This window comes from Corythoichthys intestinalis, chromosome 6 (genome assembly GCF_030265065.1).
Source record: "Corythoichthys intestinalis isolate RoL2023-P3 chromosome 6, ASM3026506v1, whole genome shotgun sequence".
In the NCBI taxonomy this organism is placed as follows: domain Eukaryota; kingdom Metazoa; phylum Chordata; class Actinopteri; order Syngnathiformes; family Syngnathidae; genus Corythoichthys; species Corythoichthys intestinalis.
In genome coordinates, this window is record NC_080400.1 from 24,441,144 (window position 1) to 24,467,774 (window position 26,631).

Sequence of the window (26,631 nt, forward strand, 5' to 3'; positions counted from 1 at the left end):
TTAATATACATCATGCAAACAAAATGAAAATGACATGCATCACACTACATGAAAGAACAATGACTTCTAGCATTTCTCTTTGTCAAAAGTAGTCAGTACATACCCAAAGCGCCTACACATATGCGCACTGAGGGTCTCTTCCCACACAGCTGGCGCTCCCCCAACGTGTGCGTAAGCTTAAAAGCACTATCGCCATCTATCACACCTTCTCTCCCGCTGTTTCCGTTAGTCTCAGAAGCTGAGGCAGAACGTCAGCAGCTCCCGCTCTCTTCTCTTTCTCCATTCCGCCCACTCCCTTTCACTTGGTGCTGTTCAGACACGTTGTCCTTCTCGGGAAGGCACCGCCTTCCTCTCTCTTTATCCCTCCCTCTTTTCCCGCAAAGCATTTTTAATTAATCACATCCACTCGCTGGTATTTCTTTTTTTAGTTGCCTTTTTCCCCTCCCTCCCATGGCTCGGAGGCCTTAATCTCATGCAATCGGCTTGCCTGCCACATAAAGCCAAATGAGCGGGAGAAGAGCGAGAGGAAGAGTGAAACACAAGACTCTTAATTACTAGCTGTACCAATGCCACAAAGTGCGTGTGTGAGTGTTAAGGGGTTGAAATGCAGTGCAATTTACCAGCCTTTAACATTAAAGCCATGTGACCACAATAGCTGCATTCAAGCTTCTCCTTCAAACATACAGACATGCTCATACAAGCTGTTACTTCAACCTGCAACCACTTAACAACATCGGTTGACATTTTTCTTAATAGCCAAGGCCGTACAAATTGCAGGTTGAAAGAAATAAAGGTGGCAGAAACAAGAATTTCAAGGAAATAATGAGCTTACTCTGGTAAGGGGAAAAATGAGTAAAAACCCCAGAAAAACAAAAGTAAAAAATGAATTCCAAATGTTATCTTTTTCTGCTTTCCTAGTTTGTGCCTGTTTGCTCGCTTCCTCTTTTCGCACCCTCCCACACAGAAACGCTGCCCACCATCTAAGCCGTGCTTTTGTGTGTTTGTGTCAAGAGGAAGGGATAGGCATTGGATTGAATGGCCTTGAAAATTGCTGCACAAAAGCTTGTTTGTTGTTTTGGCAGAAGAAACTGCAAAACAGTACGGGGTGTGACGATGCATCAAAGTGAAAAAATATATCGATAGGTGAAGCAAAATTGAATGAAAATCGATCAAAACGCAATATATCAATCTTTGTGGTCATATCTTAGATATGCCATTCTGATGAAAAGAATCATTCTTAACATTCTTTAAATATCTGAAATGATTCTGCAACAAAATTGTCAAAAACATCAAGATTGCTTTTTACCAGGGATGTCTCGATCGTCTATATTTGCACCTGTCCGACTCAACTGATTTTGAGGATGTACTGATGCAGAGCCCTGATCCAATAAAAAAAAACACATCCAAATGTAAAATACTGTATATTGGTACTGCAGACATGATCGTTCTTGCACGATGCTATCGTATCATTAGCTCCTCGCAACAGCTACCGGAACGTTCTACTAGTGACATTTACTGAACCGCTGTTTCCGTGGACATTTGGAAGACAAGCTATTCCTGGCAAAAGGCTGTAGTGGAGGATCATTGGTCTCTTCTGTCGCAGTGTAGCATTGTTTCCTTGTCGTAGATGTTTTATACTGCCCTCTATGGTCTGGGAGAGTATTAGATAACTGTGGTACTAGAGAGCTGCACCGAGAATACTAGTATATGCTGCGAATCATGTGCTAGCTAGACTCTGCACTTGGCGTATTTTTGTTTCTATTGGCAAAATCTTTGTACATATGGAATATTTTCTGGCTTTGTAACCCTTACAATTTTAACATAAAAATACATAAATACATCTTTAAAACCCAATCTTTTTCACCCCATTACGATTCTCAGAAAAACGTGATCGGGCTCTATTTCTGATCATGTGATGGAATCTGGGACATCCCAATTCGCACATTTAACAGCTTCAGGTGAAATGTAACTGATTGTGGTAAATGTGTATATATCGTATTCAATCAAATAAAGGCCCTTGAATCGAATCGTGGCAGGATTTATAATATCGGCAAATCTGATCCCATCCTAATATCATATTTTATCTTCATGAAATTTGTGATTTATACTGCTGCAATATGGTAGGCAAGAGTTTTAGCCTTTCTGTCTCACAGTTTCCATGATCTGGTCCTTGCATGGGATTATGGTTAGGTTACGGTTAGGACCCCCCCCTTCCCCCACCAAAATCGAAAATCCGGGAAGTAGAAGCGGAAATTCTTTACATTTAAAAAAACAAAAACAAAAACAAAAAAAAAAAAAAAAAAAAAAAAAAACAATTTTGTGTGTGTGGGGAGGGTTGTATGTTCAATGCATTTATTCAGATTTAACAGCATTGGAAAGAGACACATAATACACATACATTTAAGACCCGCCCCCCCCAAATTAAAATAAATAAATATATGTATATTGTAATAAATGGTTTTTAAGCACTGCAAATATAACAATTATGATGTAAAATACATACAGTGGGGCAAATAAGTATTTAGTCAACCACTAATCGTGCAAGTTCTCCCACTTGAAAATATTAGAGGCCTGTAATTGTCAACATGGATAAACCTCAACCATGAGAGACAGAATGTGAAAAAAAAACCAACAGAAAATCACATTGTCTGATTTCTAAAGAATTTATTTTCAAATCATGGTGGAAAATAAGTATTTGGTCAATACCAAAAGTTCATTTCATTACTTTGTTATGTATCCTTTGTTGGCAATAACGGAGGCCAAACATTTTCTGTAACTCTTCACAAGCTTTTCACACACTGTTGCTGGTATTTTGGCCCATTCCTCCATGCAGATCTCCTCTAAGCAGTGATGTTTTGGGGCTGTCGTTGGGCAACACGGACTTTCAACTCCCTCCACAGATTTTCTATGGGGTTGAGATCTGGAGACTGATTAGGCCACTCCAGGACCTTGAAATGCTTCTTACGAAGCCACTCCTTTGTTGCCCTGGCTGTGTGTTTGGGATCATTATCATGCTGAAAGACCCAGCCACATCTCATCTTCAATGCCATTGCTGATGGAAGAAGATTTTCACTCAAAATCTCTCAATACATGGCCCCATTCATTCTTTCCTTTACACAGATCAGTCGTGCAGAAAAACTGACCCAAAGCATGATTTTTCCACTCCAGTGCTTCACAGTGGGTATGGTGTTCTTTGGATGCATTTCAGTATTCTTTCTCCTCCAAACACGAGAACCTGTGTTTCTACCAAATAGTTCTATTTTGGTTTCATCTGACCATAACACATTCTTCCAGTTCTCTTCTGGATCATCCAAATGCTCTCTAGCGACCCGCAGATGGGCCTGGACGTGTACTTTCTTCAGCAGAGGGACACGTCTGGCAGTGCAGGATTTGAGTCCCTGGCGGCGCATTGTGTTACTGATGTGTGTTACTGTGGTCCCAGCTCTCTGTAGGTCATTCACTAGGTCCTCCCGTGTGGTTCTGGGATTTTTGGTCACCGTTCTTGTTATCACTTTGATGCCACGGGGTGAGATCTTGCATGGAGCCCCAGATCGAGGGAGATTATCGGTGGTCTTGTATGTCTTCCATTTTGTAATATTTGCTTCCACAGTTGATTTCCTTACACCAAGCGTTTTACCTATTGCCGATTCAGTCTTCCCAGCCTGGTGCAGGTCTACAATTTTGTCTCTGGTGTCCTTCGACAGGTCTTTGGTCTTGGCCATAGTGGCATTTGGAGTGTGACTGACTGAGGTTGTGGACAGGTGTCTTTTATACCGATGAGTTAAAACAGGTGCCATTAATACAGGTAACGAGTGGAGCCTCGTAAGACCTTGTTAGAAAAAGTTAGACCTCTGACAGCCAGAAATTTTGCTTGTTTGTAGGTGACCAAATACTTATTTTCCACTCTAATTTGGAAATAAATTCTTTAAAAATCATACAATGTGATTTTCTGTTTTTTTTCCACATTCTGTCTCTCATGGTTGAGGTTTACCAATGTTGACAATTACAGGCCTCTCTAATCTTTTCAAGAAGGAGAACTTGCACAATTGGTGGTTGACTAAATACGTATTTGCCCCACTGTATATATAAAAGAAAACAATGAATTGTACATGTATACATGCATTAATGTTAGTTTTTTAAAAATATTTGTTTTAAATTGAAAAAAATCCGCGATAGACTGAGGGCGACAAGTTTGAAGCGCGATATGTTGAGGGATCACTGTACAGTGGTACCTCTACATACGAAGTTAATTGGTTCCAGGACCTTGTTTTTAAGTTGAAATGAACGTATGTCGAGCAGGATTTTCCCATAATAATACATAATAATTCCATTAATTCGTTCCACAGCCCAAAAACCTCCACTAAGTCCTTAATAAATACTGCTAGTACTATTACAAATGGCAGTTACACATAGCAAAACAAATAAATTGTAAATAAAAATCGGAATAATACTATAATAATAATTCCTGTAATAGTGTAAAGAATCGGTTCTAATGTGGCGGACGTTTTTTGCTGTACCTGAACGCACCGCGTGGCTGACATGACAGAGAGAGGAAAAGCTTACTTTCACTTTCAATGTTTTCTTGAGAACACCGTCAACTGCAGGGGACAGTAGGTGTTGCACAAGTTGATGGAATAAATGTTTAGAAACCTGACGAAGCTGGCGATTTCTTTGGCGATGTTACCACAATAATAACTGTCACCTTAACTTGTAAAGACTGGCGAACGGTGGTCGGAGGAGGACCGTGGAGATGTATACTTGAGCCAGTTCACGGATTTGCACCCCACGCTCTTATTTTTCTATAATTTGCATCATTTCAATGGTAAGCGTCACCTTTTTCCTTGTTTCACCAGCTGTACTAACCTTGTTGAAACCTGTGTTAATTTTGACGTGTATTTGTCTGCAGTGCTGTCATGTCATATTTCGAGCATGTCGTCGGATGTAGAAATAAATGGCGAGTCAATTTTACGTCGGACGTCGAAAAGATTGTTTGTCGAAGCAATCGTAATGTCCAGGTACCACTGTATTTTGAGTTGAATACTTGTCCACATGGGGGAGTATGAGTGATTGCTGTTGTACACATGTGCAAATGCTGATCCAATTTCAACTATGTTGCTAAGCAAAACAGCAGAACCAAAAGGGGCAAACATTCTCTTAGTCGATAGAATGTGGGGATATGCATGTTACCTTTGGCTACCATTGACGACAACAGACTTATAGCAGCCAACAAAGGAAATCAAGAAAATTGCACGCATGCTTTTTACGCACCTCCGCGGCCCGCCTTCTTCGTACGGTGGGATAATGACCACTTTGACCGTGACCGACGTCCTGAGCAGGTCAATCATCTGCTCATGAGTAAGCGTCACGGCGGCGACTTTACAGATCTCCACCAGGCGACTGCCTTGCCTCAGGCCCGCCTGCCAGGCAAAGCCGTATTCTTCCACCTGCACGTCGACACGCAACAGCCCCACTTTGGGTTAGCCCAAATGCAAATGCTAGTAAAGGCGTTGGCTGACAGTACCTCAGCCACGGTGCCGTCCAGGCGCACGTGGAAGCCAAGTTGGCCCAATCCATTTCTCCTCAGCGTCATATCCACTGTCTCGCATCCCACCGTCAGTGACTGAAAGAAAGCGAGGAGGCATGTAAATGAGGAAATTATGAAACAGGACATTTGAATAACAGTTGTTTTAATACCGAGATACTTTATAATATCCCTCTTTGCCAACAGGCTTCGTGTAATCAGCCAGTGGATCAGCATGTATTTGCTACTTGTGGGAAGATTAACTTGTTCTGTTTATGTTTCCTACATTTTTTTTTTGCTGCAGGATTAGGACTCCAGGAAATCTCCTTTTCTGACCACTTAATTCATTAAATGTCATGGGATTAGGGTAAATGAAATGAAATGGTCCCTCATCAAAGCTTGAATGCACTTGCGCAAGTGCATATGATCACACCGCGGGCTATTAAATTTAATCTTTTTATATAACTGTCGGATTCATGTTAATTAGTTACTCTATATGAACAAAAAGGCCTGGCATTCAATGAACATTAGCTGCGAGGCTAATTAGCTTTAATCTTTTTACATACATTAACTCAAGGATTAAATTGCTCATGATGAGTTACTTTATATGAGCATAAGAGAAGAGGTTGTTGAGCTTTTTCAGTACTTGTACAATTGCAGTAGAGCGGTAGGAAGGCTGGTCCATAATGCGTAAAAATAACTTATAATACAGGGACAGATGAATAGTAGTGATTTGTGGGGGAAAAATATGAAAATGACCAGATTTAGACATTTGGGTTTTCTGCCTTACAGGGTAAAACATGCTAAATCAATCAGGCATGTTCATAAAGATCAGGGATGTCCCAATCCGATCACGAGATCAAAAATCGGGCTGATCGTGCCATTTTTCAGAGGATTGGAGGATTGAATTTTTAATATTAAAAATATATTTTTGTTTTTCCGCTTTATGCTCGTACAGCGCCACAGCCTCTCACCCTCCCTCATTCTACGCAATGCGACCAAATTGTTTTTCTTGGTCACCAGTGCAGCTGGCTTTTGGTACTTAAAGTTAACCACGATTGACAGGTTTGCAGCTTTGATCTGGCCCAAGAGGCCTCGCTAGCTCTACGATCATAGGCACAAACGTGTTAATCATCGTTAAACTCTTGCAGCCCAGGCTGAAGTGTGCTGTGCCAACTCATTCATTGTGTAAGTGAGAGACTGTCCTTGGCAGCGTGAGTGTCAAAGCATGAGTAAATTTGAGTGGACTCATATGAATTATATGAATGTTATGGAGAGTGATTAAAAGTATGGCGTCAAAGGTGATGCAATGAAAAATGTGGGTGCACCTACATTTTGTGCTGGTGCACCTAAGAAAAAAAGTGCAACTAATGCAAAAAGTAAGTGTGGAGCCTTGGCAATATGTATCGCAATGGTAGTTTTTTCCAATATCCTTCAGGCTTATCCCAAACAAAGCTTTTCAAGTTATCTAGTGAAAATTCTTCAAGTTTTAATAGCGCGATATATCGCAAACCCCTTAAAAATCGCAATGATAGTTTTTTTTCCCCAATATCGTTCGGACCTATACAAAATACATATATATATTTTTTTTTAAATAAAACAAAATAATCAAAAAATACAATAGCATTGCCAAAAGATACAAAAATATATGCGTTTTATACTCCGGAACACTCCCGGAAAGTGGAAGTGGAAGAGGAATTATAGGTAGTCCCTGGGTTACAACGGAACAGACTTAAGCAATTTTGACTTTACAATGCCCGAGTCTCGCCATTTTCTTTCTTTTTTTTTTTTTTCAATGTTGACTTTTGTTTTGTGGCTCCAACGTCTTGGCGAGGACAGTACAATGATGTGTAAATACATGTTTTTGGATAGTTTTTTTTTTTTAAATTTAGAGGTTGTTTTGTGGTATATAAAGGGTTCATTCTGAGTATGCGGAAATCCGGGTTACATCGCCAGCGCAGTGAACTCGTACGTAAAGCGGGGAATACCTGTACTGTAAAAAGTACAGCACTGTAACATGTTTGAAACTTATGTTGAAACAAAAACAAACAAAAAAACAACGTTTTTTGGGTATCGGATCAGGACTACGCATCAGCAGATTCTCAAAATCAGGTGACTCGGACTCTGGTGCAAAAATATGCGAACAGAACATCCCTAAACAAAATAGGGTCAATGTTATTAAGACTACAGGATTACAGAATTCCTACATAAGGCATAGTGGCATTCTAAAGTGCACTATAAAATATTTGTATTTATTAATATTGTTTTTTTATATATATTTTTCAGTTGACTGTATTACAATTCTAGTTTTCATCATTTTGCTCTTTTTTACTAACGATAACTTTGGCTCCACCAAGTACATTTTGTAGCTATCTTCTTGCCTTTGTATCAGGACATTTAGGTAAACAGACAAAAAACACAAAATGTGATTCATCAAACATTTACAGGAATAATCCTCACCTTCAAACGCTGCACTATTTCCCTGATGTCCTGTGCGCAGCCCTCAGGCACCCGCACTGCAATGTGGTCGCCCCTGCCGTAGAAAATCTTCAAGGCCAATCGCTCGGCGGTCCAGCCGATCACGTCGGCACAAAAGCAGTTGAACACCACCTCTTTGGTAGAACAGTCCACCAGGAGAACATATTCGGCAGAAAAGCCCAAGGCGCAGGGGAGCTCAGCACCGCCGCCGCTAAAGTCCTGAGCCAGGACCCTCCAGGCGACGGCCCCGGCGGCCCCCAGCTCGGCCGCCTCTCGTGCTTTCGAGCGCTCGCGCTTCTTAGAAGCCAGGGAGATGAGGTTGTTAAGTTTTCCGGCAGAGTCCATGGGAGTGCTGCTGATGTAGTTCTCTGCCAGGTCGCGCAGGTATCCAAGTCTCGTCCGTGTTGCCATGGTGTGAAACTTCTCCGACTTGTGCGCCGCATTTTCCGCGTTGATGATTTTGGCTAGCAGGAAATTCCGAAAAGTGTCCGAGTCGCGGAAGGTGACACTGCTCGGGATGGGTGGGCCAAAAGGAGGCACGTCCTTCATTCTTGTCACAGCAACACTGACAGAAGGTCAAGACGGAGAGTGCTTTGAATATCATACTTTACCTACTTTTACTATATTTTGACCTATGTTCTAATAGGTATTGTGAGTCTAATAGCGCAATGGCAGCCACTGACGGTGATAGACGAACCAGAGTTGCTCTAAAAATGTGCTGATTTTATATTGTTCACACAATAATTTTGACATGCTACCACTTACAACACTAAAACTAAGCAAACACATCAACAAGTTTCAAATTGTTCTAAACGCCTTTAGTTCAGATTTTGGTTCCTTCATAAATCTTATTGGCTGCCATTAAAGGCAATAGACATCCAATCGATTTGAAATGGGAGGGGCAACACTAGCTGCGTTTCCAATACAGTTTTTCGCAAAATAAAAGCGATAGCACAACATTTCGGCAAAGTATATTTGCGACTTAATTGTATTCCTGTTGAAGGCTTGTTTTTGAAAATAATGCATCACTCTCGTAAAGTCTCATCCCATAAGTCAGAGGTCCCCAACCTTTTTTCAACACGGACCGGTGTAATGTAGAGCTTTTATTCACGGGCCGGCGATGTGTGGCAGAAAATGACAGTAGATATAAAATATCATGCCGAAGCTAAAAACGAATATTATGTGCAGGGAAAATGTAACACGCCATACAGAATGGACTTGGTTGTAGGCTCCTCTTCTGGCTCAGCAGATGGCCTTTTCCCCGTAAAAAAGCTGTCCAAAGATGTCGCCGCCCGTAGCACACAGCCTACAGCAGCTAAAGTTACTGTTTACATTGACTGGCGCTGGGCTGCTATGTGTGCGCAAACCCTAGTAATTGCTGCCAACCACTAGATGGCGACCTACACAAATCTTTACATAGATTAGTCCAGTGTTTTTCAACTGGTGTGAGATCGGCAGGTGTGCCGCGAGAAGTTATCCAATATCGCTTTTTTTTTTTTTTTTTTTTTTTAAATGTCGTCGGGCGGAGTTTGTAACAGTCACCTCCTTAAATGGTGTTCCTCCCGACATCCACTACACGGTGTCGCTGCTTTATTTACACTGAATATCTTCTTCTTCTGTTGCGGCTTACGTTTATGTTGGAGTTAATCTGCGAAAGCGTGTGTGCGAACCGCTGAGCTCCCGAGTGACTGGTGGTCAAGGTGGATTTATTATTTTTTTTTTTGTGAATAAATGTGCATAAGTGGAAGCTTCTCCCCTTTTTGTTACGTTTATGCACGCATCCTACCTGCCACGCGTTACAAGTAGCAGTAGGAAAGGAGTACGTAGGTAGAAGGTTGCGGTCGTGTGCAAATGAGCAATGTATTTCTCGTGTCGCGTTCAAGAACTGCTCAGATTTCTAGCCATTATCCATCTTGCTGCCTGCGAAAATGTGGACCCCAGCATGTCTATTGTACATTATTTGATTAGGGTCGTCAAGCATCAATATACACGAAAGTGTCCTTTCCATTTCATCCATATGTGAGACCGTCAATCCTCCCCGTGTTTTATTCCAACACATTGTTGAGGACAGCAAGGTAGCTGATTGCTAGAAATCCGAGCAGTTCTTGAACGTGACGCGAGCAGTTGCATTTGCTCTGGTTTAGAAACAAGTCGATTGACTATTTTGTTCGCCTCCATTAAAACAAAGAAAAAAGGCAACTTTTTTTTTTTTTAGAAACACTACAAAGGTAAATGAGCAAGTCCTCAAAGCCAGTTACCTTGTTGCTAAACTTTTTGCTGAATCCAAAAAGAGACAATACTACCTGCCTGCAAAGCCATTGTCAGTGAGATGCTTGCCCCTGATGCGATTAAAGACATTTCTAAAGTCCCCCTGAGCTTTTCAAGCCTAACTGCTATGAAAAACTTAATAAAAACAGAGAGACTATGAGCTGTTGAAGAAGATTCCTGCCAGGATATCGACTTTGTGTTTATCAATACAGGCTCAAGTTTCACACTGAGTAAGTATAAATATTGAGAGATTATTTTATAATTAAATATACTGTACAGAAAGTAATTTTGGAACATTTTTGGTTTGTGGTGTGCCGCGACATTTTTTCCAATGTAAAAACATGCTGTGACAAAGAAAAGGTCTAAGGTAGATTAGACAGGGCTATTGATATGTCAAGAGCCACAGGCCACATTGCAGTCGTTAATAAATTAATTATTTCTCTGCGGCCCGGAAGCAAATGCGCCACGGACTGGTACGCAGCCCGGCGGTTGGGGACCACTGCCGTAAGTGACCGAGAACATCACAACTAGTGGCGTATAAATTTAAAAAGCATTGCGCTCTTGCAGTATATCCGCCAGGATATCTCTGCAACTGAGTAAATAATACAACCATTATGCTATATCTTAATGTTATAACACAATTTACCTGTAGCAGGTGTTTTCTGAGCAGGGGTTGTGGACACGGACAATGACGAAAACGTGCTGAAAGTGAGAGCGGATATTCTGGGGGGTGAACGGCAACGCTCCAGGCTCCTGGAAGATGATGGTGACAATGTCGTTCCCAATGTGCCTCTTTCTTAATAGCTAGGAAGAATACGGGAGATTATATATGAAAAAGATAGAACAGAATCTAGCGTATTTAAACAACAAATTTCAGAATGAGGTAACAAGTCTAACTAGGGGACTTGGAGATGGGTCCCCATACGACAGCTCTTTATGTAATTTGTTTTGCATTTTCTGTGTGGGCTATTTGTGTCTAGCTGCGTGTTTATGGGACACAGTGCGGTGCTCAGGCTGTGTCTGTCCTGGTGGTGCTTGCCAATCCCCTCTTCATCTGCTGATGGCAGTGCAAAAGTAGCAATTATGTAATGCAGATAACAGTTTGTATGCAAATACACATACGCAGAAGCATCCTTTACTCAATAATGCTGCAGTTTCTGAAATTTTTACGACTATTCCATGTTTATACCTTCACATTATCACATTATATATATATTTTCAAAATTCAACCGTGGCATTTTGATCAGATTTTCACAATTCTTCAGCCACTGGTGTTCATATTATGATCATGTTCTATGCTACCACCTAGAGGTCTGATTAAGGAAAGTGAATATGCTACTGCACTGCGGAAGCCTCTGGATGGAGATATTGTGCCATTTTTTCAGGAGGAGAACTTGCTGTTCAAGACAAAAAAATGTGTTCTAAAGGTGCTCTGAAATTTTCAGTTGGGAAATTTAATTAAACTTTTGTAAATATACATATTTATAGACAGAATTGCTTTTGTATAATATTATTAAAATGGATGTGTGGATGAATGAGTTTGTGGTAAAGTATTCTGATAAGTACAAGATTAGTTCATAAACTCACTGACGCATTGCTAAATCTTTAATAATTTACACATTTCAAACTTCAATTTTTATTAGCTGTTAATAACAACAATGACGATAGATGAAGTTATAAATTTATGTAATTTTGAAAGATATGACAGAAGGAAACAACCACGTGTCCAGATAGAGTGTGAAAATCTATTCTTACGCACATTCTCCCCATGTGAGGTTGACATTGAAAACTATATAAATCATTGAAAATAGCCATGCACACTGAATGTTTTCTTAGCCACAGGCGTAACCACATCGAAACCATGTGGAATTGTTACAAAAGAAAATACTAGGAAACAAGTCATTTCTGAATCAAGTTCAAAAAGATCCAACATGACATGAATATTTTTGTGTCAGTGCCATTGACGGCATGGATTGGATGTCTATTGCCGTCAATAAGGGTGAAGGAGTTAATACCCCTTGTTAACTACATTTTTGTTATGTCAGCATGTATTAAATAATGAGTCGAATAATTCAATTACAAAAAAGGTTGAAGCAAAATGATTATTTTTCCACAAATACTGATGTTTATCTTTAGAAACATTTTTTTTAAATGTAAATTTTTAAGCGTACATTTTAATTTAAAAAAAAAGAAAAAGAAAAAAAAAAAGAAAAAAAAATCATTACATTTTCAATTTTATTTAAATTTTAAAAATATACTTATTTTACATTAATTTTTTCTTTTTATTTTTTCTTTTCAATTTTCATTTAGGGAGAATTCTCATTTCTACTGTCCTCCATGGAAGTAGAATCTTTGTACGGGCAGCCGTGGCGCAGTTGGTAGCTTAGCGTTATCCTTGGACCGAAGGGTGAGTGGTTCGATTCCCGGCTACGACTGCCCACTGTCGAAGTGCCCTTAGGCAAGGGACTGAATCCTGATTTGCCTCCAATGGGTTGACAGCGCCTTGCATGGCAGCAGCCCCATTGGTGTGTGAATGTGTGCGTGAATGGGTAAATGTGTGCTAATGTAAAGTGCTTTGGGCATGGTAACCATTCAGATAAATGCGCTATATAAGTTCTGTCCATTTACCATTTACTTTGTAATGAACTAAAATTAAATATTTGCAAACACTGACTTATTTCCATAATATTCCGAGTTTGTTGGTGAATGACTTAACATTGAGATAGGCTGAACGCTTACCTGCTGTGGGTTGTTTGGCATGTATGGCAGCATGGTGGATATGTGGAACATAACCTCGTAGCCTTGGTAGACAGTGTACAGGGAGTGGGTGCCAGTAGAGTCAGCTGCAGTAACAAGGAAGCAGTGTGAATTCCTTATTATTTCTTTTAAAATAAATGTGTGCTGCTGAATCAAAGCATTAATTCTTTTAGTCAGCGTGTGTTCACTAGGTTGTGAGGCTTTCATTTCCACTAGGTACTCACTCTTTGTGTCAAGCTGTGCAGCATATTTGCTGAAACCTTTGAGGAGCACCTGCTCGCCCAACAGCTCCAGGAAAGCCGAGAAGGCGGGCGACGCCTCCTCGTTGTTGTACATCTCCTCCTCAGTGCTCTGGCCTGCACGGCACAGTAGAACACCCACCTTGTGCTTCTGGCTTAACTAAGAAGATACACAAAGATGATGTTAGCACTAACACAGCCAACAAAACATTTAAAAGCACACAATTAGTATGCATGCACTTAACTGAAAAGCAAATCCTGTTCATGGAGACATCGCAACTCCTCTTAGCTTCTCAGCATAGCACTAATATTATATTATGTGACAAATTATCGAAATGGTGATATATCGTGATACTTTGAATCCCAAAAGCTTATTGATATGCTCCTGCCAAGAATCGAGATATCGTTTTAAAAAGGTGTAAAAAAAATAAAAATAAAATAAAAATGAACCAACAAGTTGCTACCAAAATCTTCCACCATAATAGTGCCTCAGTTAACTCGAAGGCTACATTGCCCGTGTTCGACGCCCAATCCATTTAGACTGGGAATGTTCGTTCATTCGAAACCAGAGCATTCACAGTCATTCTGTCTGATTTTCAGGGCATTTACAGGTCACTTGCTGTTCATTTTAGGGCATTAACAGGTCATTTTCTGTTGAGTTTGAGTCACTGCCTATTCATTTGGGTGATTCCCTGGTCATTTCCTGTTCAGTAACTCAAAATAAACAGGAAGAGACCCATAAAATACCACAAAATCAACAGGAACTAACTGAAAATGAACAGTTAAATGACCTTAAATGGCCCAAAATTACCACATTGGCTGCCACTACTGGCCATAAACGTTCAATCCGTTTGAAGGGGAGGGATGGCAGCGAATGAACGAATGTTCATTCGCTGCCACCCTCCCAGTTCAAATGGATTGGACGTCTACTAATGATAAACTCATTCCAATTCAGAGCAGAAGCTTGTTTTTCTGTTTATTAGTTGTTTGTAGAATATCCTAGTATCATTTCCTGACCAATGTATTGATAACTGTTGTATCGCCATATCGTCAGATCATCATTATCGTGAGCTCTGTATCACAAATCGTATCGTATCGTGAGGTTCCCACTCCTAATTAGATTGTGTTTTTATTCATTTTAAAAAATCATAATAAACTAGGGCTGTCAAAATTATCGCGTTAACGGGCGGTAATTATTTTTTTAATTAATCAAGTCAAAATATTTGACACATTCAACGCACATGCTCCGCTCAAACAGATTAAAATGACAGCACAGTGTAATGTCCACTTGTAACTTGTGTTTATTGGTGTTTTGCCGCCCTCTGCTGGCACTTGGGTGCGACTGATTTTATGGGTTTCAGCACCATGAGCTTTATGTAATTATTGACATCAACAATGGCGAGCTACTAGTTTATGTTTTGATTGAAAATTTACAAATTTTATTAAAACGAAAACATTAAGTGGGGTTTTAATATAAAATTTCTATAACTTGTACTAACATTTATCTTTTAAGAACTACAAGTCTTTCTATCCATGGATCGCTTTAACAGAATGTTTATAATGTTGATGCCCTCTTGTTGATTTATTGTTATAATAAACAAATACGGTACTTATGTACCGTATGTTGAATGTATATATCCGTCTTGTGTCTTAGCTTTCCATTCCAACAATAATTTACAGAAAAACATGGCATATTTTATAGATGGTTTGAATTGCGATTAATTACAATTAATTAATTTTTAAGCTGTAATTAACAGCCCTATAATAACATTTGATTATTTTATAATTTTATTTATCTATAGAAATATTATATGAAAATAATTTAAAATATCATAATTGTTCTATAATTGAGATGTGGTGTCCATATATGGACCTAAAATTTTGGCTCATGTAGGCAACACTTGATCCAGATAAGGCTGTCCCTGTATGTTGACACCAGGTCTTCATGGGGCTGTTTTTTTTTAAGACTGTTTTTTTTTTAAAGACCAAAAGTATTCACTTACCCTATAAAAGGTTTAAGCTGGCAAAAGAATAGGTTATGTTATGTGGTTGTCTTCAATACACAATATGTAATTCTCTTAGTTTGATAATTAGTTTGTCCATAAACTTCAACTAGGAGTGGCAATAAATAGTCTAAATCTTTTTAAAGAACTTAATTAACTGACAAAGTATTGTTTGTTTTGGACTAACTTTGTCAAAGCACTTGTGATTACCCCCCCCCCCCCAAAAAAAAAAAAACAAAAAAAAAACAAAACAAACAAACAAAAAAAACAAAACAAAACAAAAGTGGTCAAACATTTGCTCTTTTTTTGAAAAGCTCTTAATTTGGGTCAGACATACTGAAGGCAACAGTGTGTTAAAACTCTGGAGATGCTCGGATTTGCAATTCATCTTCTGTTAGATTAAAAAAAAAAAAACCTAGATAAAATGGCTAAATACTATGGCTTTCATTTGGCTTGAGCACAAACATGCCACACCCTGAGGTTCCAGTTAAGCCCAATATCATACTTTACACTTGAGCTAAAAAGGCTTACGACCATCCTGACCAAGAACACTGAATGTTTCCCTATGTTTAGTATACATTTTGGATGACTAAGTTGTCACATTTATAGCATTTCCAAGTACAGAATACCAACCCGTTGCTCATCCAGTTTAAGGAGCTGCTCAGTGACTTTAGGCGTACCAACCGCAAGCCTCAAACAGGAGACGCTGAGTTCGGGGACCACCTGCTCCAGGACCTCCTTGAGGGGCAGGCCTCGCACCGTGCCGTGCCTCCCCGTTGACGCCACCCCATCCTCTAAGATGGACCCTCGGAGTGTCACCAGCTGTGTGCGAAGGAAGCATACAGGAAATTATGCCGCATATTTTCAATTTTTCTTATCATACTTGGCAGGAAAACTTCCAGGGACAAGGGAAAACAATGCTATTGCATCAGACTGTTTTTGGCCACTGGACTGATAATTTGGGAGGAGGCAACCCCTTATCATACAACAAGATGTACATAATAGATTATGTGCTTGAGAGAATCTTTAAATAATAATTTATTGTGTAGTCATGACACTAAAAAGAAAAGTCACTGAGAGAAAACATTGAGCTGGATACATAAAAAAAAAACACGTCACAAAACTATTCTAAAATTTCTTTTCACACCTATGGCAACAGCAAAGCTAATAAAACACTAATATGTCAAGCAGAGGGACACAAAATTCTGCACCAAATTTGAGACCCTTAGTTTATATCACACTGTGTGAGGTGCCTAAACTTCACCGACTTCAACCTTGTTGGAATTTCAAGTCAAGATTAACCTTCTAATCTTTATCTTCGACTCAACAACTGTTAATCTCAAATCTGAAGTGATTTTCCCCCTCCCGGTATCTTATAAACTTGAATTTCACAGGCATGCTGGGTGAGACCCACATTCATACCTTACTGTTAAAAAATGTTCTTGATGAGTATAATCCGTCATTGGTAGTAAAGGTTTAAATTCCAGTTGATAAATAAATGAATGCATTTATCAATATGTATAGTTTTAGTTTTTGAAAGAAATTGCATAAATGATTCCTTTCAAAGCAAAATTTTACTGAAATGTCACTATCATTGCACTGCTAATGCCACAATATTGTCACATGCATCTCACTAAGTAATGTGCTGTCAGACATCTGTCTCAATCTGGGTATTGCAAAATCTGGGTACTGCATATGCATATTTACATCTACAATATAGCATTTTTGCACTGTTACATCAATATCTATGCACAAACTGCCCTTTGCACAATCATGTCAGCCATCTGCCACCATTGCATCACCACTTGCTGCTTGTCACTTAGGCAAGGTTCATACTGCAGGTCTTAATGCACAAATCAAATTTTCCGCGCTTTTACGACTCAAGTGAGGCATTAACGGGACAAATCGCATAGGAGTGGACCATTTCAAATCCGATCTAGGTTGTTTTCGTATGTGGTTAAAATCCGATCTGGGACACATTTTTAAAAATGTGCCGGCGGTCTGAACTCTCTAGTCTCCAAAATCAGAATTCATGCAGCAATTACAGGGGTTGGACAAAATAATGGAAACACCTTTAAAAAAATCAATAAAAACTCATTTTGCGCCAATTACAGCCGCAATTCTTCGAGGTATTGATTCATACAACTTGTGAATTGTTTCCAAAGGAATTTTAAGCCATTCTTCTGGTAGAACATCCTCTAAACTCACTTAGAGACAATGGTTTTGGAAATTGACGTCTTAATTATATCTCTAAAACTGAGCATAAATGCTCAATAATGTTGAAGTCTGGGGATTGTGCCGGCCATACGAGATGCTCAACTTCATTAGAATGTTCCTCCTGTAATTCTTTAACAATTATGTTTGATGATTATGATGCTGAAATGTTAGGTGTTTCTATTATTTTGTCCAACAACTGTACGTCAGCAAAGAGAGGCAGAGAGGACAGCAGCGATGGAGCAGTGCATTACCGTTAGCGCCTACTTTGAACACGGCTTTCAGGGAGGAGGCGACCAGTCAAAGTCAAAATATATAAATAAAAAATAAATTAATTAATTTAAAAAAAAAAAAAAAAAAGGGGGGGGGGGTAAGCCTGAGAATGCTCGGTTTTCTTTCTGTGTTCCAAATGAGCAATATTTCTAATTTGCTTAAATAGCTGAAAATCGGGGAAAACTGAACGTATGTATGTGCTTCATGCACGCACAGTGCGTTCATACATTCAAATCAATGCATGTAAACTTTGAATTACAAGAGTGACAGGGGTTATTTATGTCTGTTATTTCCGTCCTCTTTTTGGAAATATAGAATATATGGTCACCCTAGAACAGGGGCGTCCAAACTTTTTGCAAAGGGGGCCAGATTTGGTGTGGCAAAAATGTGGAGGCCGACCTTGACTGACGTCCTTTACGTGGAACAATATATTTAAGCAAATTTTAGCAAGCCATTCTGTCTCCCACATTTGCTTTATTATTTTTTTAATTGATAATTTCCACAAAATCTTGCAACAAGCCTTTGTGGCGTTCTCTTTCATCTCTTGGGCTCTTGCGAAATACTGCTGCTGTAAAATTAAACTAGCTTTAAGTTGCTTCAATTTCTCGCTACGTATCTTCCCTGTAATCTTGTTGTACATGTCAGCGTGTCTTGTTTGGTAATATCGCCTCACATTGAACTCTTTACAAACAGTGACTCTCTCTTTGCAAATGAGGCAGACACAGGTTTTGCGTATTTCAGTGAAGAAAAATCCTTGAAGCGTCGGCCGTCGCAGTCAACTTTTTTTTGTGTTGATTGTCGCCATTTTAGAAAACTGGGAGTAAAGAGTCACCCGGGGTAATGTTGCTTCAAGTGCTGTTGCCTTTTAGTGGGTAAATGAGGAGCAGCATTTAATGTGTAAGCTATTTCATATGCTGGTAGCAGTACTGCTGACCAATTTATTAGGTCTGCGTGCGGGCCAGACATTATCGATTTTATGACAGAGGCTGGGGGCCGGATGAAATTTCACCACGGGCCGCATTTGGCCCCCGGGCCGGACTTTGGACATTTCTGCCCTAGAATTACGTAGGGCCAGCAGGTGTAGTCACTTATTTTGATGTTTCTGCGCATGTGCATGTCTGACTGCGAGTTAGTGCGCATGCGTAATACTTGAACGGGCTCAATGGAAAAAGGCAGTCTGAATGGGCACGCCAAAAAGACATATGAAGAAAAATTTGAGTTGTGCATTGAGACCAGCAGTCTGAACCTAGCCTTATTCACTTTATTCCTAATATGTGTACAGTGTAACCTATGTTTTTATATTTAGCCTTATTGTACTTTTGTTTTATGGGGTGCACGTTATGGCGAAGTTTTAAATCTTGTTGTACTCTGTACAATGACAGTGAAGGCTCTTCTATTCTATCCTAATGATTGATATTGTACAAAACCAATAGAACTCTTATTAATCAATTGTGCCCATTTCTGTATACCTGCATGCAGAAAAAAAAATACTGAAATGATACAATTTTACCCAAGGTACAATCAACAACTTGCTTTCAGTTTGATGGATTACAGTGACGCCCTGGCTTGAACGTAAATGTGTGAAGGCAATCGTATAATAAGATGTTATGGAACTGGGATTGCTGTATCGATCCCTAGCGTGGTATATGTTGCGGGCAAGAGCAGCTGCAGCTCAAGGCTCAAGGAGCTAAAAGAGCGAATGATTAGTAGCCTGTGAGCTTGAAGAAGGCCCATCAGATGACGGATGGCCTGACAACTGCTCATAACCCTGGGAGCCTGAAAGCAACATTTTTCTTCTCGGTCACACATTTGCAGCATGACTGGAAGATTTTATTTTTTATTCTGCAGCTGGATTGTTAATTAATACTCCACTCAGAGGCGGCCTGCACTCGGGTGAGGGAAATTGACCTGCTCAAACACATTAAGACTTAAAAAAAACCAAACAGATAAATTACAATTGAGGGCAGGGATTCTGCTCCTCGACACATGGAAACTCAAACACATGTTCTTGTAATATGTACCGCCGCCTCGCTCATATTAGCATCTGGTACTTCGTTTAGAGGGCTGCACGCATGATAGTTTGAAGGTGGGAGAGCGCGAGGGCGAAAAAAGGAAGTCTGCCCACCTTGCTGTGTCAGCTCTGCTGCGCTGTGAATTTAATGGAGGACTAAAAGCGGATGGATGTTTGAGAGCAGCTGCGCCTCGAGTCGGAGAGAATAAAGTCTGCAATCTATCTCTTCTTTGTGAGCGAGTGTGTGTGTGGGAACAGCAGGCCTCGAGGCCATTGCAGCTCTGTGTACTCAGACGGTGAAGCGGCTCTATTGTTGTAGCGGAGCTAAGGTGATGAGGCCAGGCAGCCATGTAATCCAGCTAAAGAACAACACAACTGCATCCACACCGACAACACGCAGACTGTTGGAGTGAGTGTGACACAGTTCGACAGGTGGTTTTAGAAAACCAACATCACAAAAGAACACAAGGATTACAAAATATGTAATCAAATGAGCCGCTCATCTTATTTGTCCATCGGCATCAGCGGTAGCCAGTGGGTTAGGGCACATTTGGGTGATGTCGACGAATTTCGTTGTAAACCGAGAACCACCTGCTTTTGTAATGGGAAAAAGGAAAAAAAGGAATTGCACATACCTCGCTGGTTCTCACAATCAGGCGGTACTGATACTGATCCTTCAGGTCTTTGGTGTCGTCTAGTTTCTCCCTACGTATGCTCAAAGCCACGGGACCCAGCTTTTCATCAGTACCAAAATAGTTTGCGTGTTCTGGTGGAGCACAAAGACATTTCGTGTATTAACATGATGAATACGACTTAATACAAAAGCTGTATTGTATTGATCTAGATTACAATATACTGTAATTTTCACACTATAACGCGCACCTTACTATAACCCGCCAACCATTTGACATTAAAACGGCATTTGTTCATAGATAAGCCGCACTGGAAAACAAGCCGCAGCTGTCCTCACTGTATTATGGGATATTTCCACCAAAAGATATAATACTTTATTTGACAGCGGCATCATTCGACTGTCATAAGACCAGATGAACCACCATGAATCTTTGAACCACTAGGCTGCAAAGCTTCATTGCTTCAAGAAGCTTTGGAAATTACTGCTCCATTGGGGAAGACCGTCAACCTCTTCTGCCACCTGCTGTCAACAATGCTGTTGTCCAGAATGCCTCCTAGCATGCATTGTAATGCTACGGATGTGAATAACAATCTAAATTCATGTTATGTGCTAATTATATGTTCAGTTACTGTTCCAGTTGTTTCATTAACTGCTAGTTATGGAATTTGGTAAGACTTTATTTGACAGTGGTGCCTTAAGACTAGAAGTGTGCAAAATTTCCGATTCTTAGATTATTCGTGATTCGGCCGTGGAAGATTCGAGAACGATTCACAAACATCCAAATTCCGATTTATTGAAATATACCAAGTAAAGCGGAAGTACAACACACTCAGCGCGCCGCGCGGTCTTTGGGACAATGAGGAACGGAGCGAGAGTAGCTAAACATCAGGCTTCTCATTACCCGGCCCCTCGGGTAATGCCAGTGCTCAACTCACGGCTCTAGCTCAACTCACGCCAAGAGATAAAAAAAACACAACAACATACCTGACTGCTGCCGAAAAGCTGCTACAAAGTACATCCACATAATGTTACGGTAGATATCATTTATATAGGACTTGATGCAATATAGATTTGGTAGCGTTAGCAGCACATCTGCAGAAAGCTAGATGCGGGCGTTAATAAACGGTCGCCATCTTAAAGCAGTACGCTTCCCTGCAAGGCTGTTGTAGCGAACCTTCCAAGCAAACCTAATTAACTTTTTATCTAAAATACTCCTAAATCGGTAAAATATTGACTTAAATCTATCTTTAAAATAGTTTTAAAATTATGGAATAACTGGAGCAATTTTAACAACTTTAACGGTTGATTCACAACATTAAATTAATTGAATGTAGTTTAAAGCTGCTGATACAGAATGGGGACTGGAGTTTTTTATTTACTGTTATTTTTGTATATTTTTTTACTGCTATATGTTAACTTGATACTGAAATAGTAGTTTGGTTTAGCCTGAGAGTATTTTTGAACAATTTTGGAACTAATGTACAAAACATAAAAAAAAAAAAAAAAATTTTAAAGGAGAGGGGTGCATCAATAATCGTTTTATAATTGAATTGGAGCCTCTGAATCGTAATCGTAATCGAATCGTTAGGTGCCCAAAGATTCCCAACTCTACTTAAGACTGTCAGTAGATAATCATCACACTTATGAAATGACACTGTCATGGCCATTAATGAATGCTTATAACAGATGTCACTCAGGGTTATCCGGCAAATTATCTCACTTTTGAATAGATGTAAAAGATCTGAGCTGGTCATAAAGGGGGTTAGTAACACAATTTGCCAGATGACACTTAATGACATCTGTCATAAGTATTCAGTAATGCCCATGATAGTGCCATGTCATAATTATGACAGTCTGATGATGCCACCGTCAAAGTGTTACCAAAAGCCATAACAAGCAATTAATGAAACAACAGGAACAGTGACTGAACAAATTACTAGCACAGAACATGAATTTTGATTGTTATTTACATCTGTAGCGCTGCAATGCATACTAAGAGGCATGCGTCATCTTTTAACCCAAATAAATCAACATATAAGCCCCACTGGACGATAAGCCGCAGGATTCAAAAAGTAGCGGCTTATAGTCCGAAAATTACGGGTATTCAAATGGATATAAGCTTTAATAACTAATGTAACACTGTTCACAAATTAGCAAAATGTGATACAACTTTTTTGTGTCTAGTTGCAATATTGAATTTCCTCAGAAATGTATGCTGATCAGCCTTTTTTGACTTTGTGCCAACATATTTGACACTACAAAAGACCTTTTCATTGCTCATTCTTCATCCTGGAAATAGTAAAACATTAAACTACCAATAAGATTAGTTGTTCAAATATTTGTTTAGTTGTTCCATATCATTTGACCAAGAATTGCCTGTATTATTGAACAATAAAATGTATATTTTAAAGTTTGAATAATGCGGCATGTCTTCATTTCAAGAGGCTTGGAAAACATAACATTAAACTTGGCGCCTTAGCATCTCAGGGTTACATTGACAGCATTTCAGGGAAATCTTAATGAATGAATGGCCAAATAGTTTTTATGATATGAACAGCTTTTTGGCCAATGTGACTCTTTTTTTTTTTGACAGATTCCCGCAACTAGTCTGTTACTATTGAGAAATACAAACAGGGATCTAACCTTGTAAATCCAGGAAAAGATAGCGTACTGCCCCAGGACGCCAACAAAAATTCCCTAGCTTTTTCAGAGTTACTCACACACTTTTCACAGTGCATCTTGCGCATCCTACGCTAAAGCTAGAGTTAATGCTGACACCACAGGGAAGTGGGAGTTGGAGAAATCCTGATGACGGCCTGCTCAGAATCTTGCTTGACAAGTGTTCCTCCACAACAACTGACTAGCAGACGGCCAAGATGATGAACTCATTGCATATAAGTCAGATCTGCTTAACTTCAATGCCCCGTCTCGTTGTGAAAAATGTCAGTTTTGACGAGCCTTCGTGACATGCACACAGGGCGATCAGGCTTAGTGCAGGACAGCCGAGTCAGAGGAGGAACATATTTTTGGAACGATAACCTTTATGCCGTTATGCGGCCTCGGGGGGACTGCCTACCACAGATATACACGCACACTTGTGCTCCTTCAGCATCTAGCCACTAATTAGGATGCTGCCAGATGATGTTTGCTGTTGGTACGTTTAATGCGTACCGTCTCATGAGGTGATGATGAGGAATGTCCACAGTTCTCTGGACTAAATCTTATCAAATCTTTCTAACATCATTTCAAAGTCTAATGAAATGGCACATTCGAGTTCTGATCTAAAATATTAATGAAATGCATTTAAAAAAAAAAAATTCTAGGTGGAAGAATGACTAGCAATTTAAGGCCCTTGGTCTGTATACAACATGAATGTGCAGCCTACTATTTTGAGGATACTCAATAAAAATACAACAGCTGGAAAGCAGCTTTTGGACATTTAAAGAGGAAGGCAAAAATGAAACCGTGTGTCACAGGTTGTGCGCATATTGAACTTACTGGCAGCGTGAAATATATGCAGTTAATTTGAATAAGTTCTTGGAATTTTTATACATTTCATTTTCAACATGAAAACTGTACTCTTATTTTCCTAGGACAGTAATTATCACGAAATGGCACATTGTCTATATACTGGTAGCTAGAGATATAAGTTTACTTCTTTTCATGACCAAGCTGATAACAAACACATTATTGTAAAGCAAATGGAAATGCGCTTGATCTGTCCCAGTCCGTCACTAGGTTTGTAACAAATAATTGTACTGGATTTAATTTAATTTAATTAATGGGCCTAATTTGTTAGGCCCCATATAAAACTCTTAAATCAAAATTTTGCTATCTAGTTAAAGCACAAAAACCAACAAACACCCTCTATCTAAAAAAAAAAAAGACAACAACCCAAAAACAACACAAAAAAAAACACCAAGACCCACTCGCATTTTAAAACCTCGGAATTCGGGTCTCTCTGGTCTCAAAGCACCACTGAATAGTAATTATTTTTTAAATTCCAGCAAGTATATCAGCACTACTTAGCAGGCCACATTTTTCTACCAATTACCGTATTTTTTCAGACTATAAGTCGCACCTGAGAATAAGTCACAACAGCCATAAAATGCCCAAAGAAGAGGATAAAAACATGTATAAGTCGTACCAGAGTATAAGTCACATTTTTGAGGGAAATTTACTTGATAAAATCCAACACATCAAACAGATATGTCATCTTGAAAGGCAATTTAAAATAAAAATACAATTGAGAACAACATGCTGAATAAGTGTACAGTATGATAATGTTACATGATGCATGAACAACGAAATGCTAACATGGCCGGTATGTTGACGTAACATAGCTACTACGGGTTATTCAAATTACTATAGCATAAAGCAGTTTTTTTCAACCGGTGTGCCGCGGCACACTAGTGTGCCGTGAGATATCTTCAGGTGTGCCGCGAGAAATTATCTAATGTCGCATTTATATAAATATAATATAATATATATATTGTAATGTCCTTAACTGTGTGCGGGCCCTTGAAGGGGCCATCAGACTGCAGAGTGGTGACGTAACGGGAAGCAAGCAAAGACGGAGGAAGAACGGCGTGTGAGTGAAGTTAGCGGTTGCATGTTGCGGATGCCGCTGTTATTTTGTTTATATTTTTCCATTGTTGCCGCTGTTATTTTGTTTATATTTTTCCATCGTTGCCACAATAAAGTGGGAAAGTCATCACCGACTCCTCTTCTTTCTATTTCCCCATTTGGGGCTATTACAATATTTTTTTCGTCGTCGGGCGGAATTGCAGTAGGACGGAAGAAAGGAGTAGGTAGGAAGTTCTCGGTCATGCAAGTGTCGCGTTCAAAATCTGCTCAGATTTCTATCCATCAACGACCTTACTGTCCGCGACAATGTGGACCCCAGCACGTCTACTGCACATCATTTGGTTCGACTCGTCATGTGTCGATATACTCGAAAGTGTCCTTTCTATTTTATCCAAATGTGACGACCGTCAATCCTACCCCCGGTGTTTTATAATTTCCAACACATTGTTGAGAACAGCAAGGGGGTTAATGGCTAAAAATCCGAGCAGTTCTTGAACGCGACACGAGCAGCGAGCCATTCCAACAGCGCCATAGTACCAAGGAAGCTTAAACGTCATCTCCAAACGGAACACCCGTCGCTTCAAAACAAGTCGATGGACTATTTTGTTCGCCCTTGTGAAAACACAGAGAAACAGGCAACTTTTTTGTATAAAAACTACGAAGGTAAATGAGAAAGCCCTCAAAGCCAGTTACCTTGTTGCTAAATCCAAAAAGTCCCACACCGTGACAGACATTAGTTAATACTACCTGCCTGCAAAGCCATTGTCTGCGAGATGCTCGGCCCTGATGTGGTTAAAGATATTGCTCAAGTCCCCCTGTCTGATAATTCTGAGCTTTTTCAAGCCTAACTGCAATAAAAAAAAAAAAAAAACAGTGGAAGACTGAGAGCTGTTGAAGAATAAGGATATCGACTTCGTGTTCATCTAAACAAGCTCAAGTTTCACACTAAGTTAGTATATATACTGAGAAAATATTTTATAATTTAATATACTGTACAGAAAATAATTTTGAATCATTTTTGGTATGTGGTGTGCTGCGAGATTTTTTCCAATGTAAAAACATGCCATGAGTCAAAAAAGGTTAAAAAACATTGGCATAAAGAACATGCTAACAAGTTTACCAAACCATCAGTGTCACTCCAAAACACCGAAATTACATGTGAAATGATACAATAATGTGTTAATAATTTCAAACATAAGTCGCTCCTGAGTATAAGTCGCACATCCAGGCAAACTATGAAAAAAAACTGCGACTTATAGTCCGAAAAATACGGGTAAGTAAAACTGAGATGAAATTATTATGTTTTAAGTATTAATATGTGCCCTAGCTCAATAAATGTTGGGAAGCACCGACATGACATGTTGCTACTCAGCATAAGCGGAGTTTAAAGGGTGGCCAGAGGGGCCAGGCCCCCCCTGGTGGCTGAAAACTGTCAATTTAGAGTTTCCCGGTAAAATATTGTCTCTAAAAGTTGTAAAGCAATAAAACAAACAACAAAAATTAAGGAAATAAAACAAAAAAAGATTTTTTTATAATGGGCCAAAATTATTTTTCTAACAGATAAGGTGTCTAGCACCTTAGACGGTCATTTGCTTTGCTTAGCCAAAACCAACCGAGGACTGAAGAGTCAAGATGGATATACGTAA

The 26,631-nt window shown here is 39.5% G+C and overlaps 1 protein-coding gene across 1 annotated transcript in view; it reads right to left on the bottom strand.

Moving 5' to 3' along the window:
• The window catches only part of sipa1l3 (signal-induced proliferation-associated 1 like 3), a 125,767-nt gene that overhangs the window by 19,192 nt on the left and 79,944 nt on the right, over positions 1-26,631 (bottom strand). Inside the window, exons 4-11 of the mRNA XM_057838535.1 lie at positions 20,400-20,530; positions 15,900-16,088; positions 13,249-13,423; positions 13,007-13,110; positions 10,914-11,071; positions 7,982-8,564; positions 5,522-5,620; positions 5,269-5,444 (exon numbers count right to left, since the gene is read on the bottom strand). Coding sequence (XP_057694518.1) covers positions 5,269-5,444; positions 5,522-5,620; positions 7,982-8,564; positions 10,914-11,071; positions 13,007-13,110; positions 13,249-13,423; positions 15,900-16,088; positions 20,400-20,530 — 1,615 coding nt within the window. The remainder of the gene's footprint in view (positions 1-5,268; positions 5,445-5,521; positions 5,621-7,981; positions 8,565-10,913; positions 11,072-13,006; positions 13,111-13,248; positions 13,424-15,899; positions 16,089-20,399; positions 20,531-26,631) is intronic.